This window comes from Chrysemys picta, chromosome 20 (genome assembly GCF_011386835.1).
Source record: "Chrysemys picta bellii isolate R12L10 chromosome 20, ASM1138683v2, whole genome shotgun sequence".
NCBI lineage: Eukaryota > Metazoa > Chordata > Testudines > Emydidae > Chrysemys > Chrysemys picta.
In genome coordinates, this window is record NC_088810.1 from 1,167,023 (window position 1) to 1,179,549 (window position 12,527).

Genomic DNA, 12,527 nt, shown 5'->3' on the forward strand with positions numbered 1-12,527 from the left:
ATGATCACGGCTGGGTGTGGACCCGCCTGTGGATGTTTGTGTGAGGGTCAGCTTGGAGGGCTTTGCTGCTTGTCACGAGGTCAGTGGGAGAGGGAACCCAGACTGGTAAAACAGAGGGCTCAGCAATCCCCCAGTTCCAGGTTGCACCCCGGGGGTGTATGTGTGTCACACCAGGTTTACGAGGCTGTGTGGACATACCCTGAGTGGCTCATGGAAATGGGATACAGGCACCTGTTCCAACCAGTCCCAGGGGAGAAGGCTGGCTGGTTCCAGGGGGCAGGAAGCGGGATATGCAGCTTGTCCCTTCCAGGGGGTGCTGGCTCTAATCCAGACTCTGGTCTAGGGTTGCCAACTTTCTAATTGCACAAAACCAAATAACCTAGCCCCGCCCCTTTCCAAGGTCACTCCCCTTGTCCCGCCCCTTCCCACGGCCACTCCCCTGTCCCACCCCTTCCTCAAGGCCCTGCCCCCCACTCACTACATTCCCCCTCCCTCGGTGGCTCGCTCTCCCCCACCCTCAGTCACTTTCACTGGCTGGGGAAGGGGTTGGGGTGCGGGAGGGGGTGAGGGCTCCATCTGGGGGTACAGACTCTGGGGTGGGACTGGGAATGAGGGATTTGGAGTGCAGGAGAGGGCTCCAGGATGGGGGGGTAGGATAGAGGGGTTCAGGGTGTGGGAGGGGGCTCTGGGTTGGGGCAGGGGGATGAGGGCTCTATCTGGGGATTCAGGCTCTGGTGTGGGGCCAGGGATGAGGGGTTTGGGGTGCAGGAGGGGGCTCTGAGTTTGAGGGGGGCTCAGGGCTGGGGCAGGGGGTTGGGGCTCAGGCTTACCTCCGGCGGCTCCTGGTCAGCGGCACATGGGGATAAGGCAGGCTGCCTGCCTGTCCTGATTCTGCACTGCGCCCCAGAAGCGGCCAGCAGGTCCGGCTCCTAGGCAGAGACATGGCAGGTGGCTCAGTGCGCTGGTCTCACCCGCAGGCACCGCCCCCACAGTTCCCATTGGCCGCGGTTCCTGGCCAGTGGGAGTGCAGAGCCGGTGCTCGGGGTGGGGGCAGTGCACAGAGTCCCATGGGCCCCCTGCCTAGGAGCGAGACCTGCTGGCCACTTCCAGGATGCAGCGCGGAGTCAGGACTGGTAGGGACTAGCCTGCCTTAGCTCCACAGCACCACCGACTGGATTTTTAACAGCCCGGTCGGCAGTGCTGACTGGAGCCGCCAGGTTCCCTTTTTGACCGGGTGTTCCAGTGAAAACCGGACACCTGCTCACCCTACCTGGGGACTGGCTAGCTCAGGGGGTGGGCAATGGGACATGGAGCGTTTTCCCTCTAGGGGGCACCAGTTTCAGTGCTGTCCTGGTGGGCTCAGGAGTGAACGCTGTTCTGATCGTACAGCCGTTCAGTGGTCTGTGAGTGGGAGCTGAGTGTGGCCGGACCCCTGGTGGGAAGGGTCAGTAATCGGACACGTGCCCTCAGTGATGGGAGCAGCCGAGCGGCTTGCACTGTACCTGCCAGGCTCCAGGTCCCAGGTGCCCTGCTTCTGCTGCTCTCCTCTGCCACCTGCCCCTTGCTGCCACTGCCGCTCCCCTGGCTTGCAGGGCCCTGCTGTGACTTGAACTTTGGGGCAAGCCCAGTGTCTGGGAGGGACTGGTGGGTAATGAGGTATGGGCTGGGAGTCAGTAAGGACAGCCTGGGGAGCGTGTGCACTTCCACCATGACAGGGGGGCTTTGTGTGGGCAGCGGGGAGATGGGCATTTCTGCGGGAGGGGCGCACGAGGGCAGGGACCGAGGGCTGCTGAGAGCAGAGGCAGCGCGTGCTGGATCCGGGGCGGACGCAGCTGTCTCTGGAATCCCACCGGGATCCGCAGCCTGTGCCATGCAGAGGGTCTGTGGAGTGGAGCCCAGGGAGTCAGAAGGGGCAGGATGGGGCGGGTTGGGAATCTCCCGGGGGCTGGAACTAGGTTTGAAGACCTGGATGTTGGAAACCATCAGGGTTGTGGCTGCCTGGGGCCCCCAGGGTGGCACCGTCGAGACCAGGCGGAAGTTCTTGCGTGGCTGAGGAAGAGTGCTGCAGCGCAGCAAAGGGGGGAGCACATGTCCCGAGCCCTGCTGCCCACCAGCACCAGCCTTGTCACCAGGGGCCTTCAGGGCCTGCTGCTGGCTGGGATCAGATGCCCCCGTGTTACTGGGGTCTCCAGGGGGAGGGGTGAAAGCAGGAAAGGCCAGCAAGGGGGGTGCAGCGCCAGCGAGGGGCAGGAAGTCTGGCATGGCAGCAGAGGGGGCCAGATGGGGGGAATTTCTCAGCACCATCAAGGCCTCGGCAGCCTCCTTCTGCAGCTGCTCTTCGGAGACGGGAGAGAAGACAAGCCCCCTGGTGCACCTGAGCGGGAGGTGAGCCGAGGAGAAAGGAAGCTGAAAGAGAGCGAAGAGACGATTCCCACATCAGGGGAGGGACAGGCACGCGGATCCAGCTGAGATCAGGACATAGACACCCCAGCCCAATAGTATCCCCCCATTACACAGCTGCTGAGGGTGGAGCTGGCTGGCTGGGATATGGGGCCCTAGCTGGTTCTTGGGAAATGAGCCATGGGGTCTTTCCCCTACAGGAGGCTGCAGTTCGAGTCCAGCCCCAGGTCGGCGCTGAATGAAAGATGCCCAGTGGTCTCTCTCTCTGTTCCAATCACTGTGCTGGGGCTGGAGCACCACAACACGTTCCTGTGCAGCGGACTCACGCTCCTCGGGGGCCGGCTGAGGCCCTGGGAAGCCATGGACACATACCGGAAAGGAAGAAGAGAGCCAGCCGAGTCCGGGATGGATGCCTGAGCTTTACAACCGTCCCCTGAGGGAGCATGTGTCAGCATCACGGGGGACACAAAAGGGGGTCTCTCGGCTGTCATATCTCAGCCCTCTGAGGAGGACAGATCTCAGAGCTACGCACCTGGGCTCCTGGCAGTGTCGACTCCAGGTGGCTGCTCAAATCCATGTTCCCATCCAAGGGACGCAGCGCCAGGCGGCTGGAACAGGCAAGAGACAGTGCATCAGAAAACGCTGTGCTTGGCAGCTTGTCTCTCACTCTAAGTCTGCTGAACCAAAAGCCGCTGGCTGGGGAGAGTCATTTCAGTGTCGGTTTATGGCCCATCTCCCATGCCGGGTCCCTGGCTTTCCCATGACATTTACAAATAAACTGTCATGGTGGGAGACACCAGATGGCTCTGGCTGGGAAGCATATACACAGAGTCTTACAGGTTATTTTTTTCTTAATGTGCGAGCAAGTTTTCAGCCTTTGGAGAAATAATGTGGGGTTAGTTTTGTCTGTGCAGATGTCAGTGACAAGCTCTGTTCCAGGACTGGGTGCACGCTGAGCAAATAAAAGATGTTACCCATAGAGAATACCCAGACTCCATGTCACTGATTTCTCCTCCACGAGGAAGGTGACCTGCAAAGCCGAGGGGTAATGCTGATGTTGGCAATGAGACACCAGTGCTGAAAGAAGGGGTAACCGCACTCTATGGAAATCTTTCCAGCTAGAGCCACCTTAGCCTCTGGCCCTTTAAGAGGAGATGGTTCCAGGCATGTGTGACACCCTTAGCTCACCTCCCCAGGTGGAGAAAATTAGCAAAGTCACATGATGACAGGCAGGTCATGTGGCTAGATCAGGCCTCTGACAGAAGCCTGTGGAGAAAGAGAAGGGAGGCTCTAGAGCAGTTTTCAAACTTTTTTTCTGGTGACCCAGCTGAAGAAAATTGTTGATGCCCATGACCCAACGGAGCTGCTCTCGGTCAGTGGGAGTGCGGCGCCGGTGTTCTGGGCGAGGGCAGCGTGCAGAGCCCTGTGGCCCCCCCACCTAGGAGCCGTACCTGCTGCTGGCCGCTTCCGGGGCGCAGCGCGGTGTCAGAACAAGTAGGGACTAGCCTGCCTTAGTCGGGCAGCACCACTGATGGGACTTTTAACGGCCCCGTCAGCAGTGCTGACCAGAGCCGCCGCGACCCGGTGCCTTACATTCTGCAACCCAGTACTGGGTCGCGACCCACAGTTTGAAAACCACTGCTCTGGAGAGCCTTGGGGTGGGAGGCCAGGGGAGAGAGGACAGACCCTGAGGAAGGAGTGCTGTGCCCAGCTTGAGACTTTTAGGGCTTGTCTACATTGGTAAGTTTTCAAGTATCAGGGGGTAGCCGTGTTAGTCTGTATCTACAAAAACAACAAAGAGTCTGGTGGCACCTTAAAGACTAACAGATTTAATTGGGCATAAGCTTTCGTGAGTAAAAACCTCACTTCTTCGGATGCATAGAGTGAAAGCTACAGATGCAGGCATTATATACAGACACATGGAGAGCAGGGAGTTACTTCACAAGTGGCGAACCAGTGTTGACAAGGCCAATTCAATCAGGGTGGATGTAGTCCACTCCCAATAATAGATGAGGAGGTGTCAATTCCAGGAGAGGAAAAGCTGCTTCTGTAGTGAGCCAGCCACTCCCAGTCCCTATTCAAGCCCAGATTAATGGTGTTGAATTTGCAAATGAATTTTAGTTCTGCTGTTTCTCTTTGAAGTCTGTTTCTGAAGTTTTTTTGTTCAATGACAGTGACTTTTAAATCTGTGATAGAATGACCAGGGAGATTGAAGTGTTCACTTACTGGCTTGTGTATGTTACCATTCCTGATGTCCGATTTGTGTCCATTTATTCTTTTGCGGAGGGACTGTCCGGTTTGGCCAATGTACATGGCAGAGGGGCATTGCTGGCACATGATGGCATATATGACATTAGTGGATGTGCAGGTGAATGAGCCCCTGATGGTGTGGCTGATGTGGTTGGGTCCTCTGATGCTGTTGCCAGAGTAGATATGGGGACAGAGTAGGCAACGAGGTTTGCTACAGGGATAGGTTCCTGGGTTGGTGTTTCTGTGGTGTGGTGTGTAGTTGCTGGTGAGTATTTGCTTCAGGTTGGGGGGTTGTCTGTAAGCAAGGACTGGCCTGCCTCCCAAGGTCTGTGAGAGTGAGGGATCATTTTCCAGGATAGGTTGTAGGTCGTGGATAATGCGCTGGAGAGGTTTTAGCTGGGGGCTGTATGTGATGGCCAGTGGTGTTCTGTTATTGTCCTTGTTGGGCCTGTCCTGTAGTAGGTGATTTCTGGGTACCCGTCTTGCTCTGTCAATCTGTTTCCTCACTTCCCCAGGTGGGTATTGTAGTTTTACGAATGCTTGATAAAGATCTTGTAGGTGTTTGTCTCTGTCTGAGGGGTTGGAGCAAATTCGGTTGTATCTTAGGGCTTGGCTGTAGACAATGGATCGTATGATGTGTCTTGGATGGAAGCTGGAGGCATGTAGGTACGTATAGCGGTCAGTAGGTTTCCGGTATAGGGTGGTGTTTATGTGACCATCACTTATTTGTACTGTAGTGTCCAGGAAGTGGATCTCTTGTGTGGACTGGTCCAGGCTGAGGTTGATGGTGGGGTGGAAATTGTTGAAGTCCAGGTGGAATTCTTCAAGGGCCTCCTTTCCGTGGGTCCATATGATGAAGATGTCATCAATGTAGCGCAAGTAGAGGAGGGGCACTAGGGGACGAGAGCTGAGGAAGCGTTGTTCTAAGTCAGCCATAAAAATGTTGGCATACTGTGGGGCCATGCGGGTACCCATAGCAGTGCCACTGACTTGAAGGTATAAGTTGTCCCCAAATCTGAAGTGGTTGTGGGTGAGGACAAAGTCACAAAGCTCAGCCACCAGGCTTGCTGTGGCCTCATCAGGGATACTGTTCCTGACAGCTTGTAGTCCATCCTCATGTGGAATATTGGTATAAAGTGCTTCTACATCCATGGTGGCCAGGATGGTGTTTTCAGGAAGAACGTCAATGCACTGTAGTTTCCTCAGGAAGTCGGTGGTGTCTCGAAGATAGCTGGGAGTGCTGGTAGCATAGGGTCTGAGGAGAGTGTCCAAATAGCCAGATAATCCTGCTGTCAGAGTACCAATGCCTGAGATGATGGGGCGTCCAGGGTTTCCGGGTTTATGGATCTTGGGTAGCAGATAGAATACCCCTGGTCGGGGTTCTGGGGGTGTGTCCATGTAGATTTGTTCCCGTACTGTAGCTGGGAGTTTCTTGAGCAGATGGTGTAGTTTCTTTTGGTATTCCTCAGTAGGATCAGAGGATAGTGGCCTGTAGAATGTGGTCTTGGAGAGTTGCCTGGCAGCCTCCTGTTCATAATCTGACCTGTTCATTATGACTACAGCACCTCCTTTGTCAGCCCCTTTGATGATAATGTCAGAGTTGTTTCTGAGGCTGTGGATGGCATTGCGTTCTGTACGGCTGAGGTTATGGGACAAGTGATGTTGTTTGTCCACAATTTCAGCCTGTGCACGTCTGCGGAAACACTCTATGTAGAGGTCCAGTCTGTCATTTCGACCATCAGGAGGAGTCCACGCAGAGTTCCTCTTCTTGTAGTGTTGGTAGGAAGGTTCCTGTGGGTCAGTGCACTGTTCAGTGGTGCGTTGAAAATATTCCTTGAGACGGAGACGACGAAAGTAGGCTTCCAAATCACCGCAGAACTGTATCATGTTCGTGGGGATGGTGGGACAGAAAGAGAGTCCCCGAGATAGGACAGACTCTTCTGCTGGGCTAAGCGTGTGGTTGGAAAGATTGACAATGTTGTTAGATGAGTTGAGGGTACCATTGTTATAGCCCCCAGTGGCAGGTATTAGTTTAGATAGCTTACAGTCCTTTTTCCTCTGTAGAGAAGTGAAATGTGCATTGTAAATGGCTTGTCTCATTTTTGTAAAGTCCAGCCACGTGGAAGTTTGTGTAGAAGGCTGGTATTGTATGAGAGTCTCCAGTTCTGAGAGCTCATTCTTGATCTTCTCCTGTCTGCTGTACAGGATGCTGATCAGGTGGTTCCTCAGTTTCTTTGAGAGTGTGTGGCACAGTCTCTCACCATACTCAGTGTAGTATGTTGATTGCAATGGATTTTTTACCTTCAGTCCTTTTGGTATGATGTCCATCTGTTTGCATTTGGAGAGGAAGATGATGTCTGTCTGTATCTGTGCAAGTTTTTTGTTGAGGTTGATGGATTTCCACTCCATACGGCTAAATTTAGTGCCTTGCATGTTGTCAAGTATCAGGGGGTAGCCGTGTTAGTCTGTATCTACAAAAACAACAAAGAGTCTGGTGGCACCTTAAAGACTAACAGATTTATTTGGGCATAAGCTATCGTGAGTAAAAACCTCACTTCTTCGGATGCATAGAGTGAAAGCTACAGATGCAGGCATTATATACAGACACATGGAGAGCAGGGAGTTACTTCACAAGTGGCGAACCAGTGTTGACAAGGCCAATTCAATCAGGGTGGATGTAGTCCACTCCCAATAATAGATGAGGAGGTGTCAATTCCAGGAGAGGAAAAGCTGCTTCTGTAGTGAGCCAGCCACTCCCAATCCCTATTCAAGCCCAGATTAATGGTGTTGAATTTGCAAATACTCACCAGCAACTACACACCACACCACAGAAACACCAACCCAGGAACCTATCCCTGTAGCAAACCTCGTTGCCTACTCTGTCCCCATATCTACTCTGGCAACAGCATCAGAGGACCCAACCACATCAGCCACACCATCAGGGGCTCATTCACCTGCACATCCACTAATGTCATATATGCCATCATGTGCCAGCAATGCCCCTCTGCCATGTACATTGGCCAAACCGGACAGTCCCTCCGCAAAAGAATAAATGGACACAAATCGGACATCAGGAATGGTAACATACACAAGCCAGTAAGTGAACACTTCAATCTCCCTGGTCATTCTATCACAGATTTAAAAGTCACTGTCATTGAACAAAAAAACTTCAGAAACAGACTTCAAAGAGAAACAGCAGAACTAAAATTCATTTGCAAATTCAACACCATTAATCTGGGCTTGAATAGGGATTGGGAGTGGCTGGCTCACTACAGAAGCAGCTTTTCCTCTCCTGGAATTGACACCTCCTCATCTATTATTGGGAGTGGACTACATCCACCCTGATTGAATTGGCCTTGTCAACACTGGTTCGCCACTTGTGAAGTAACTCCCTGCTCTCCATGTGTCTGTATATAATGCCTGCATCTGTAGCTTTCACTCTATGCATCCGAAGAAGTGAGGTTTTTACTCACGAAAGCTTATGCCCAAATAAATCTGTTAGTCTTTAAGATGCCACCAGACTCTTTGTTGTATTGGTAAGTTTTGTTGCCAAAAACTGCCTTTTGGCGACAAAACAGCGATAGCGTCTACACTGCAATGGGACTTTTGTCAAAAAAACCCACTCATTTTTGGTGACAAAAAACTTCCACCCCTGCAAGAGACTTTTGTCTTTTCCCCTCCCTTTATTGTCGACAAACAGCAAGTGTAGACACTATGCCTTTTTTTTCCGATTTTATTGGCCTCCGGAAAGTGTCCCACAATTCCCATGCTGCCGCTCTGGTCAGCAGTTTGAACTCCACTGACCTGCTGCCAACCTGCTCCTCCCCCTTGCAAGCCCCAGGAATTTTCAATCTCATTTCCTGCTTGCTGGCTTCCCAGGTGAGCATGGCTGGCTACCGCACCAAACGCGCGCCTGCTTGGACCACCGCTGAGCTGTATATGGGGAGAGGAGTCTGTTCAGTCGCAGCTGCGAGTGACCCGTAGGAATCGGTACACATATGGGCAAATTTCTCGAGGCTTGTGTGAAAAGGGCTCTGATCGGGACACGCAGCAGTGCAGAGTGAAGATAAAGGAGCTGAGGCAGGCGTACCATAAGGCGTGGGAGGCAAATCATCGCTCCAGTGGTGCACCGAAGACCTGCCGCTTCTATAAGGAGCTGAATGCTATCCTCGGTGGTGACCCCACCTCCATCGCCGATTGTCCCATGGATACTTCAGAGGCAGCAGAAAGAGGGGGTAACCCGGAGGCTGAAATTCTGGATGAAGAAGTCGAGCTAGAAGAGGACATGGAGCTCCCATCAAGGTCACCCAGTGGGGCAGGCAGCCAGGAACTTTTCTCCAGAAGTGCTGTACGGGGAGCAGGAAGCAGATGAGACGCCGGGTAAGTTGCTGTGGCTTGTGTAGGGAATCAAAAAGTGGGAGGCACGTAGTGTTCTCTGTGAGCTGGACGTTGCCCTGTGTAGCTAATCTGCATGGCTAAGCAGGGTGTTGATGGACATCGAGAGCTGCAGGGAATCCTCCAGAGAGGGGCTCTGGAAAGTTTCCAAGAGGTACTTGTTAATCCTCTGCACAGATTCCAAGGGATTGCAGCCTTGTTAGTTCCCCCATTGTAGGAAACTGTCCCCTGCCATTTAGCAATCGCTGGGGCTGGGACCAAAGCGGCACATAGTGAGATGCATATAGACCGGGGTGAAAGCCGCAAGCATTCAGCAGCTGAGCCCTGGTTTCTCTGGTCACCTGCAGCAGCGAGATGTCAGCCAGCGGTTGGCCGCCTGTGAAAAAGTGTGGGATCATTTTAGAATGAGTTTCCTGCAAAGCTGCCCTGCAAGCCGTGACCGTTTTGTATGTACGCACAACCGCCTTCCCCCCACTCCTGACACTCACCATGATTGGGGTGCTTGCGGAGATGTGTGCCTGCCTAGACTCCGTGAGAAAGTGATAGCTACTAGTTGCAAAAGGTCCTTGTTACTGAAATGTTTTAATCGTTTGCTGGAATGTTACAGTCCCTCTTCTGTGAATTGTCCACAGCAACCGAGACCTCGAGGAACACACCATGCACCCCTGCCGACTGGCTTCAGCAGATAAGGAAGACGCCGAGACGCAGCAAAGAAGACATGTTCAGGGAAGTGCTGCAGCGCGATGAGAGACAGACCAGGGACAGAATAAAGAATGCAGTATTTGCTAGGCAAGCAACAGAGCGGATGATAAAAGTGATGGAGGATCAGACAGAGATTCTCAAGTCTTTGACGCAGCTGCAGACTGAGCACATCCGTGGTCGACCTCCACTGCAGCACATGCACATGCACAATTCTTTGCCAACCCCACCCCCCTCTGTGCCCACACTGTGCCCTTTTCACTTCATAGCACTCCTGAGTTTCCCCATCACTCCACCTCCTGTCACAGCTTGCACAATGATAGCTGGAGCTACACACAGTTGTGAGGGTTTACCCTTCTTAACAATAAATAAAGGCCAAGGTATTTAATGGTACAGCGTTTTTATTCCGTGTTCTACAAAGGCGTATAGCAATCAATTCACTCTTGGGAACAGGCTTCTAAATCATTTTGTTGCATAGATCTTGGGCCCCAAAATTGTACATAGATGCACCAGAGAAGCAACTCCAAAGCAGACATGTGTTAGTGCTCCTCATTGTCCAAGCGGTTCCTCAAAGTCTCTCTGTTAATAGCAGCACTCTAGGCTCCTCTGACAGCCCTAGCATCTGGCTGTTCAAACTGTGCAGCCAAGCGCTCTGCCTCAGTGCTCCACACCCAGGGCCGGCTCCAGGCACCAGCTTGCCAAGCAGGTGCTTGGGGCGGCCACTCCGGAGAGGGGCGGCACGTCCAGCTATTCGGCGGCAATTCGGCAGACGGTCCCTCACTCCGGCTCGGAGCGAAGGACCTCCTGCCGAATTGCCGCCACAGATCGCAATTGCGATCACGGCTTTTTTTGTTGTTATTATTTGTTTGTTTGTTTGTTGCACCGCTTGGGGCAGCAAAAACCCTGGAGCCGGCCCCGTCCACACCTGAGCAAACATTTCACCCTTAGATTCACACAGATTATGCAAAGTGCAGCACGCGGCTATGACCGGGAATATTATCCCTGGTAAGGTCTAGCCTGCCATTGAGACGCCTCCAGCGAGTTTTCAAACGGCCAAAGGCACATTCGACTACCATGCAGTGCCTGCTCAGCCTGTTCAAACGCTCCTTGCTGCTGTCCTGAGACAGGGCTGTAAGGAGTAAGCCGGGTCTCCCAGGATTACTATGGGCATTTCCACATCCCGCACTGTTCCTGAAGATGCGTGCGTCATGCACCTTTCCAGACCAGCCTGCACTGATGGCCGTGAAACACCCCCGTTGATCCACAAGCGCCTGCAACACCACGGAGAAGTATCCCTTCCTATTGATGTACTCAGAGGCAAGGTGGTCAGGGCTACCCCCTGATACTATCAGAGGCAAGGTGGTCTGGCGCTAAAATTGGAATGTGTGTGCCATCAATCGCCCCGCCACAGTTAGGGAGACCGATCTCTGCAAAGCCAGCCACTATTTCATGCACATTTCCCAGAGTCACGGTCCTCCGCAGTAGGATGCGATTTATTGCCCTGCACACTTGGAGTAATACAGCCCCAACAGTGGACTTCCCCTCTCCAAATTGATTTGCGACTGACCGGTAGCAGTCTGGATTTGCTAGCCTCCACACAGCGATTGCAAAACACTTCTCTGACGAAAGGGCAGCTCTCAATCTGGTGTCCTTGCGCTGCAGGTCGGGGGTCAGCTCAGCACAGCTCCAGGAAGGTTGCTTTATGCATCCGAAAGTTCTGTACCCACTGGTCTTCATCCCACACCTGCATGACAATGAGATCCCACCAATCAGTGCTTGTTTCCCTAGCCCAAAAGCGACAGTCTACCATATGCAGCTGCTCTGTGAATGCCAAAAGCACTGATAAGTTGCTGCTGTCCATATCGCACTCGGGTGCCTGCGATTCATCCTCTGTCAGTAACTTTGCGAGTAACTCTACTGCCATGCGCGATGTCTTCAGGACAGTTAACAGCACATAGGAGAGAAGTGCGGGATCCATCCTCTCTCACTGCAGATGCTGGCGCGCACTATAAAGACTGACAATTGGAAAAATGGCGCAAAAGGAAGCCAGAAGCCATTGGAGGGCTGGGACACAAAGCGGTGCATGACGGGACATTTTGCACATCCCAGGATGCGCCGTGCTCCGTTTCCGCCTTCCCACAACACCTAGCGACAGATGGTGTCACCAGGCACTGTGGGACACATACCCACAGTGCATTGCTCACACTGTCGATAATGGTGCCATGATCTGTCGACAGGGGGGCAAATGTAGACTCGTTTTGGCGACTTTGCTTTTGTTGATTTTTTCATGTTGATATTAGTTTCATCGACAAAACTTGCCAGTGTAGGCAAGCCCTTATTTTGAACCCCCGGAAGGGATGGACTTGTTTCTTGTATGTCTTAGCTGCAGAATGAAGAAGCTGCAGCAACCAAAGCAGGCTGGATAATTGGGAGATCCAACCTGCATGAGGGGGAACTGAGGCAGCTGCTAGCCTGAAACTAGATCAGGCTGGTGACACTGCTACACCTGCACTGAGGGTTGAAAGTTGATGGAGGCCCCCAGTCTTCACCACGGGGACCAATAGGTGGATTGCCTTAGCCTCTGGCTAGCCCCCAAGCCCTTCCCATGTGTGATTAACCAGACGTGTGGCTATTGGTATGTGTAAACATGGCTGCTCTCTCACCACACAGCTCTGTTCCGGGGGCAGGTGTTGGGTTTGCTGCTTACAGAGTAGGACTGGTCTAGGCTGGCGTTTAGTGGGACCAGGCAGGAAAGGGGATGGCTCTGGAGTATCTTAGGCTGC

The 12,527-nt window shown here is 53.0% G+C and overlaps 1 protein-coding gene across 1 annotated transcript; it reads right to left on the reverse strand.

Moving 5' to 3' along the window:
- Positions 1-1,043: 1,043 nt before the first annotated feature.
- LOC135976819 (uncharacterized) lies at positions 1,044-3,272 on the reverse strand. Its single transcript, XM_065574445.1, has 2 exons — positions 2,933-3,272; positions 1,044-2,406 (listed from the first exon to the last, which is right to left on the reverse strand). Exons 1-2 carry the CDS (start codon positions 2,975-2,977, stop codon positions 1,360-1,362), a joined length of 1,092 nt encoding a protein of 363 aa, XP_065430517.1. The 5' UTR covers positions 2,978-3,272; the 3' UTR covers positions 1,044-1,359.
- Positions 3,273-12,527: the final 9,255 nt, after the last annotated feature.

Excerpts from the sequence above, each read along its gene's own strand:
- LOC135976819 (XM_065574445.1), bottom strand. The coding sequence starts at position 2,977 with ATGGATTTGAGCAGCCACCTGGAGTCGACACTGCCAGGAGCCCAG. Across the intron at positions 2,407-2,932 it reads CGACACTGCCAGGAGCCCAG|CTTCCTTTCTCCTCGGCTCA; the intron begins GTGCGTAGCTCT and ends GCTCTCTTTCAG.